Below are 9011 nucleotides of genomic sequence, written 5' to 3'. Positions count from 1 at the left end.
TGGGACAGCATTGTGGCCAGCTATTAAGTCGTCTGTTTTCATCACAAAATTCTACAGTATTCTGGACATCTGTGTTGGTGAATCTTTTGCAATTTGTTCAATGAACAATGGAGACAGCAAAGAAGAAAGCTGTAGTTGGGAAGCGGTGTATTTCGGCCGGCTGCAGCAACACAAACACAGCCGATGTTTCATTGTTTACATTCCCGAAAGATGACAGTCAAGCTTTACCATTGGCCTGTGGAGAACTGGGACAACAGAGAATCTTACCAGGAGGACTTTGAGTTGGATACGCAGACGCGGTACCGTGAGTACGTACGCAGCTGCGGCTTCCAAACCTTTGATCACTTGCCCGTACGTGCGTGCCGTTATGTGCATGTCACGTACGTAACTTTGGGGACTTTGGGGAAATATATGTGCTGTATGAACTTTGGGGAGGTGAACGGTACTTTGGGCTGTGGGATTGAGTGTGTTGTGCGGGTGTTTGAGTTGTATTGGTGGGTTATATGGACGGGAGGGGGGAGGTGTTATGCAGGATTAATTTGTGGCATATTAAATTTAAGCCTGGTTGTGTTGTGGCTAATAGAGTATATATATGTCTTGTGTTTATATACTGTTTTAGTCATTCCCAGCTGAATATCAGGTCCCACCCGCCTCTCACAGCATCTTCCCTATCTGAATCGCTTCCACTGCCCTCTAGTCCTTCACTCTCACTTTCCTAATCCACAAATCTTTCATCCTCGCTCAAATTATTGGGGAAATCGTCGCTTTCTCAGTCCAAATCGCTCTCGCTGCTGGTGCCCATGATTGTAAACAATGTACAGATGTGAGGAGCTCCACAACCGGTGATGTCACGCGCATATCGTCTGCTACTTCCGGTACAGGCAAGGCTTTTTTATCAGCGACCAAAAGTTGCGAACTTTATCGTCAATGTTCTCTACTAAATCCTTTCAGCAAAAATATGGAAATATCGCAAAATGATCAGGTATGACACATAGAATAGACCTGCTATCCCCGTTTAAATAAGAAAATCGCATTTCAGTAGGCCTTTAAAGTCCAGTCCATAGTGGATCTAACATAATAGTGAGAGTCCAGTCCATAGTGGGGCCAGCAGGAAACCATCCCGAGCGGAGACGGGTCAGCAGCGCAGAGATGTCCCCAACTGATGCACAGGCGAGCGGTCCACCCCGGGTCCCGACTCTGGACAGCCAGCACTTCATCCATGGCCACCGGACCTGTGTGTCTCCCCCTCCACAAGGGAGAGGGGGGCAGAGGAGAAAGAAAAGAAACGGCAGATCAACTAGTCTAAAAAGGGGGTCTATTTAAAGGCAAGAGTATACAAATGAGTTTTAAGATGGGACTTAAATGCTTCTACTAATGTAATCTATTTTAATTGATACTACAAATTGTATTTGAATCTTGTTTTTAATATTTTTGTGCAGCACTTTGGAAACATTTTTGTTTAAATGTGCTATATAAATTAAGTGGATTGGATTGGATTAATTTTAGTCAATGCAAAAAAAATAAACATGGCATAAGTGAAAAAACAAAACATTTCTTTTAGGGAATAACAGACATTGCATAACTTTTTAAAGTGAAAAATTTACCTAACTTCCTTCTCTAACAGATTACTTATTTTTCATTTTGCACACAGTGGGGCACAGCATTAGGTACACCTGGTCCTGGTTGTCCAAAATGCGGCCGGGGGGCTATTTTTGGTCCACGTTTAGTTTTTTTTGTGAGGGGGCCCACTACACAATCTACATTTAAAGTAAACACGTCCTGAAAAAACAAGAAAAAAATTAGAATGGCCCAAATCTCTTAAAAAAACAGCTGACAACCAAAATGGCATGCAGTCATGCTGAACATGCAGCCACTTTTTTTGTGCTAAACCTTGAGGTTTTAAACGGCGGAATAATAATATTAATGTATTAGTAAAGAGTATAAAACATAAATAATCAAAGTAAAATGTATAATATCAATATTAATAATAATAAATGAGATAATACACAACTTGGTGTCTATAGTCATGCTGTCCAAATTTCTAGGATATGGTCTTTTTAAAAGATTTTAGTTGGCGAAATAATGATAATAATGTATACTGAACAAAATTATAAACGCAACACGTGTACAGCATGTAAAGAAAAGAAAATCGTAAATAATTAACATAAATCATAAACACAAAATTAACAATATAAATATAATTAATAATAAAATGGATATAACACAAATTGGCATCCAGTCATGCTGAACATGTGTCCAAATTTCCAGCGAGATATGGTAACTTTTCTGTGCTAAATCCCTGAAAGGTTTTGTTGATGGAATACTAATAATAATTTATTACTGAAGAAAATATTAAATATTATATACAAATAATGTATACGATATAAGTATAATTAATAATAATAATAATAATCATCGAAAAGGTATTAGTTGGTGGTATAACAAAAGATAATTTATTAACGAAAATAGTATATATATACATAGAAAAAATATATACAATATAAATACAATTAACAAAATAATGATACATTAGATACAGTTCACAAAGTTGTGTGTTGTAGCATACTTTGGACAAACATGAAGGTAGGAGTCAAAAGAGGCAGAGTGGGGGTTAAAGGGATGGGGAGGGTAATTAAAGTGACCCCCACCTCCTCTTCTGGTCTTCTACCCCTTCCTTCATATTTACTCAAAGTAGGTTTTTTTCAACTTAGGGGGTTTGGGCTCCAGGCTAACGTCCACATCATACAGAGGTGCGAAGACTCCACCTCCGTATGATTGAGTGACCTCCACTCTTCCCTTCTCAGCCACAGTTTCATCAAAGGTGGGGCGTGACTGTTTTTCCCACATTTTCTGTTTTATTACACGCCCCAGATCTAGGCTGTAGGGACGTATCTGGCCATTCTTGAACCTACGACAGAAACAATGTCACCGTCAAATCAAGGGACGCAGGTGATATTGACCTAAAGTTGAAACCTACCTCAGTTTGTCATCCACCACCTGGTGATATAAACGCTGGTGTTGCTCCACTGTGAGGCCGTGGATGTTTAGCGCCGCCAGCGGAGTACAAGCGCAGGGCGGTGGGACGCGCGGGACGAGCGATGCCACTGGTAGGGTGTGGTGTGGAATGGCCGAGGGAGGAACAGCTGCCTTTTCTACTGCAGGTTGAATGTTGGAGGACCTCCTCCTCTTCGGGGCAGCTTTGGACCAGTGGACTGGCTACAAAGTTCAACACAGGAAGTCAGCCTCTGACATGTTTGCTATGACAACATGTGTACTTGGGATGTTCCGTTCACCCATTCCGATAATCCGTGAGTGAGATGTAAAGTTCATATGGCCCCATTCCTGAGTGGTTCATCATTTCGCAATGCGGTCTGCTAAAAATGACAGAAAGCGCCCCCCTACATAGCAACTGATACTGTGGTCATGTTGGAATTGACATAAAACACATTTTAAAAAAGTGGACTCGCTACTGCCATCTGTCGGCTTAAGTGGATAGTGAAGTGAAAACCATTTCAGGTGACTACCTCTTGAAGCTCATCGAGAAAATGCCAAGAATGTGAAAAAGTAATCAGAGCAAAGGTTGGCTATTTTGAAGAAACTAGAATATAAAACATGTTTTCAGTTATTTCACCTTTTTTTGTTAAGTACATAACTCCACATGTGTTCATTCATAGTTCTGAGGCCTTCAGTGCCTTAACTCGTCACGTTTCATGTGTCAAGTAAACCGCGATGAACGGGGCCATATGAATCCCCTTCCTACTGTATTAACTGTACATTTTTCAATGAGTGCTATTGACAGTCCAACGATATCAACACCGAATTTAAACTAGTTCCTTATTCAGTTTCATTAAATACAATTGTTTGAGGAAATCAAAATTAAAAACTAGTAATCTATTACCCTTTGAAATCACGACCACCAATTTAAGGATAGTTTAGCCTTCCTCGTACTTGTTGTGTACTGACTGTGACAATGCTGACACACCAACACTTGTTGTTATATTATCCTCGCGCTAACTTTTATTCATCCATCCATCCATCCATTTTCTACCGCTTATTCCCTTCGGGGTTGCGGGGGGCGCTGGAGCCCATCTCAGCTACAATCGGGCGGAAGGCGGGGTACACCCTGGACAAGTCGCCACCTCATCGCGGGGCCAACACAGATAGACAGACAACATTCACACTCACATTCACACACTAGGGCCAATTTAGTGTTGCCAATCAACCTATCCCCAGGTGCATGTCTTTGGAGGTGGGAGGAAGCCGGAGTACCCGGAGGGAACCCACGCAGTCCCGGGGAGAACATGCAAACTCCACACAGAAAGATCCCGAGCCCGGGTTTGAACCCAGGACTACTCAGGACCTTCGTATTGTGAGGCAGATGCACTAACCCCTCTTCCACCGTGCTGCCCTTTTATTCATCTATTTAATAATATCTGCTTACTTTCCACTGTAACACGGTTCCATCTACACTTGTGTTGTTTAAAGCTAGTTTAGCGGTTAGCTTAGCTATTAGCATGCCTGCTTCTGGCTTACTCTGTGTGTAGCATATTTAACCTCGTCCTATATATATGTATATGTGTATATATGTACACACATATATACATATATGTGTATATATGTATACATATATATAAGTGTATATATACACACAAATATATATATATATATATATATATTTGTGTGTATATATACATATATGTATATATATGTATACATATATATGTGTATATACTGTATATACACACAAATATGTATATATATTAGGGGTGTACCGAACGAGTTTCCACACGGACATATTAAGTAGCGTAACGCTGGTTGTGTAAACAATGCACACTGAGGCACAACACACGGCATGCTAGCAGCTAACGGGCTACGATAGACTGACCATATGTCCTCTTTTCACCGGACATGTCCTCTTTTGCGGAGCTGTCAGGGCGGAGTTTCTTAAATGCCTCAAATGTCCGGCATTTTGAGTTAGGGTTGCGTGTATTTTCAATGTACGTTCAGGGTTAAGAAGGGGTTAAAAACAAAACGAATTGTGCGCGCAGCAGCATTCGTGAGGGAGGGGCAGAGACAGAGAGAGCGAGAGAGTTATGATAAACGCGCATGCGTCGCCAGGCTCTGCTTTTTATCCATAGATTTATCAGATTTAATTTTTTTTATCTATAGCAGCGGTGTCAAAAGTGTGCCCAGGAGGCCATTTGCGGCCCACAGCTAATGTTTTAAAGGCCCACGGCACATTCTAAAAATACTATTAAAATAAACAAAAACATAACAAAAGTGAAATAAAAAAGCTTAAAGGTTAAATGTAATTTAGAAAAAGTTGCAATGTTGACTAATAAAACAAAGCTGTTTTTATTTTCTTTCAAACTGTCATTGCTCAAAACATAATATTGTATCAAAATCAATGTTATTATGAATTATTGACCTATCCAAGGTTCCGATTACTTCACATCAAATATTCCACTAAGAAAAATATTTTTGGTGGAAGATTTTTCAAATTTGGTAAATAAATAACCCAAAAATGTATATTTTGTTGTTTTCTTACTGTACCGAAAATGAACCGAACTGTGACCTCTAAACCGAGGTACGTACCGAACCGAAATTTGTGTGTACCGTTACACCCCTAATATCTACACATGCATATATATATATCTACATACACATACAGTATATACTGTATATATTCAATATGATGATTGAGTTTGAAATGGTGAACTAAAATAAGTGTGTGTGTATATATATATATATACATACATACATACATACATACATACATACATATATATGTTAATGAACATATATATATACATATATATATATATATATATATATATATATATATATATATATATATATATACATATATATATATATATATATATATACATATATATATATATATATATATATACATATATATATATATATATATATATATATATATATATATATATATATATATATATATATATATATATATATATATATATATATATATATATATATAAAATACCCTGCTGGGATTTTTGTAATAATTATAACAATAATATGATTTCATGAATATTTTTTGTGATGGGTGCCCTTTTTTCCTGGCTTTACCCCCCCCGAGAATGTCTGCCTGGATCTATTGAAAACCCCAAATGTCTCACCGTGTCCTCCCTGCAGCAGGGACACTTAAAGGCAGCACGCTTCCTTACACGGCATGCTGCCGGTGCAGGTCCACTCCTCCTGCCACAGAGGCCTCCATCCCGCAGGACACCACACTGCATCAACATACATGTCAACGAAGGTCAGTAACAGCATCTACAAATATTTTATGTCCAACATTCTAAAATTAACAACATACACTGAAGTGTATGAACTGATCATAAGTCCATCACACAACTTAAAAACATATTTATTTTTAGTACATTTGATTGATCGATTGATTGAAACTTTTATTAGTAGATTGTACAGTACAGTACATATTCCGTACAATTGACCACTAAATGGTAACACCCGAATAAGTTTTTCAACTAAAACATTAAACTAAAAATTTCCCTAAAACATTATTGTATTAAACTACACTTTATAACAAATGAATTTAGGGTTTTCATTATTTTTATAGAGATGTCCGATAATATAGGTCCCGATATTATCGGCCAATAAATGCTTTAAAATGTAATATAGGAAATTATCGGTATCGTTTTTTTATTATCGGTATCGGGTTTTTTGGGGTTTTTTGGGGGGGTGGTGGGGGTGGTATTAAATCAACATTAAAAACACAAGATAAACTTACAATTATTGCACCAACCCAAAAAACCTCCCTCCCCCATTTACACTCATTCACACTAAAGGGTTGTTTCTTTCTGTTATTAATATTCTGGTTCCTCACGTCCGTTGTGTCCTTGGGCAAGACACTTCACCCTTTGCCTCTGATGGCTGCTGGTTAGCGCCTTGCATGGCAGCTCCCGCCATCAGTGTGTGAATGTGTGTGTGAATGGGTAAATGTGGAAATACTGTCAAAGCGCTTTGAGTACCTTGAAGGTAAAAAAGCCCTATACAAGTATAACCCATTTATCATTTATTTATTTACATTATATATCAATATATATCAATACAGTCTGCAAGGGATACAGTCCGTAAGCACACATGATTGTGCGTGCTGCTGGTCCACTAATAGTACTAACCTTTAACAGTTCATTTTACTCATTTTCATTAATTACTGGTTTCTATGTAACTGTTTTTATATTGTTTACTTTCTTTTTTATTCAATTTATTTATCTTATTTTATAAAAAAAAATTTAAAAAAGGACCTTATCTTCACCATACCTGGTTGTCCAAATTAGGCATAATAATGTGTTAATTCCACGACTGTATATATCGCTATCGGTTGATATCGGTATCGGTAATTAAGAGTTGGGAAATATCGGCATATCGGATATCGGCAAATAAGCCATTATCGGACATCCCTAGTTTTTAATGACCTTGTTGAATCCAGTATGTACACGTTAAGATAACACAAGCCCATTTTCTAACCAGTTTGCTTCTTTGAAACGTCGGAATGGCAACATCCTACTCCTAAATATCTTAACACACACTTACCTGCTAACATCATGTACACCTGTGTCAAATAATAGTATATTGTGTTTTTTCTACCGTTTGTCTTCGTCGAAAGGAAGAGAATAACCGTTGAGGAATGTACAGGTGGAAGCATTGTCGGTTAAATGGACAGCAAACAAGGCGAATGAAATAAAGAGTTAAAGAGTGTCGAACTTACATTTGAATTCATCGTCAAAATGTCTAAACGAGACATGTTTGGAGTTGTGACTACTTATTACTAACCGTCTCCGTCCACTCTGTCCGACGTTCTGATGGGATTTAAAATTGCGGTTGCACGTGAAGGTATCGTCGTCCAATCACTGATCGAGATGCTGTTCAGACATTCTGATTGGTGGAAGAAAGTTTTCTTTAAAAGTTATGTAAATTAATTTGATTTAAAATATATATTTTTTTGGTCCTTTTAAGTTTAAATACATCCCATAATGTTTCTAAATGAAAAATACAAAGTAATAAATCCTCATGATGTTGTTGTACGGTTAAGTGACACGTGACTGACCTCTGACGTTACGACATCAAAGGTGAACTCTTTTTTTTAAATTGGTCACGTGTACCCCAGAAACCATCGAACACTTTTTAAACACCAAACGTTTCTTCTGAGAAAACTTTGTGTCTCACAATCGACGAGTATGTTCCTACAATGCCCAAATGTAAGTTTTATTCACACTATCTGTTCATTTATTAGTGTGTTTAAAACAGAAAAAGCTATTATTTAATCAGTAACAAGTTACATGTAGCTAAGCTACGTAGCTTAACTACATTTTCCTGTAGCTTGGCTACATCCGTCCCTTAGCTACATTTAATCCAGAATAACTTGTAGTTTCTACATTTTCCAAGTAGCTTGCTCATCACTGATCAGTTATTAAATGTAGTTAAATGTAATTAAAGGTGTTAGGGAGGACACTAATCAACTGTGAGGTAAATGTGCTAAAACTGACGTGTCCAAAATGCGGTCCCAGGGCCATTTCCGGCCCGTGGTTAGGGTTTTTTGGCCCGTATGAAAATGGTATTGATTTATTATCAATGATAACGGTAACAATTATTTGCTAGTATTGTTATAGTCACCTGGGACGCAAAAGCTTTTTTCTTTTTCAAATAGCTATTCAGTAAATTCAATCCGGTTTGGTGGCTGCAGGATTAGGTTTTTTTGCAGATGATGTGGTCCTGATGGCTTCAGCGCTCACTGGATCGGTTCGCAGCCGAGTGTGAAGCGACTGGGATGAGAATCGGCACCTCCAAGTCAGAGTCCGTGGTTTTCGCCCGGAAAAGGGTGGAGTGCCATCTTCGGGTTGGGGAGGAGTTCAAGTACCTCGGAGTCTTGTTCACGAGTGAGGGAAGAGTGGATCGTGAGATCGACAGGCGGATCGGTGCGGCGTCCTCAGTAATGCGGACGCTGTATCAATCCGTTG

General features: G+C 38.3%; 1 protein-coding gene across 1 annotated transcript; it reads right to left on the bottom strand.

The window, feature by feature from the left end:
* Nucleotides 1-2436: 2436 nt before the first annotated feature.
* LOC133640907 (uncharacterized) lies at nt 2437-7856 on the bottom strand. The gene is made up of 4 exons (XM_062034590.1): nt 7763-7856; nt 6153-6266; nt 2978-3216; nt 2437-2908 (listed from the first exon to the last, which is right to left on the bottom strand). Exons 1-4 carry the CDS (start codon nt 7796-7798, stop codon nt 2683-2685), a joined length of 615 nt encoding a protein of 204 aa, XP_061890574.1. The 5' UTR covers nt 7799-7856; the 3' UTR covers nt 2437-2682.
* Between the last annotated feature and the right edge of the window lie 1155 nt (nt 7857-9011).

The sequence above is a fragment of the Entelurus aequoreus genome, linkage group LG23 (genome assembly GCF_033978785.1).
Source record: "Entelurus aequoreus isolate RoL-2023_Sb linkage group LG23, RoL_Eaeq_v1.1, whole genome shotgun sequence".
Taxonomy (NCBI): Eukaryota; Metazoa; Chordata; class Actinopteri; order Syngnathiformes; family Syngnathidae; genus Entelurus; species Entelurus aequoreus.
Note: the sequence above shows the minus strand (reverse complement) of the source record. Positions and strands in the feature narration are given on the sequence as shown.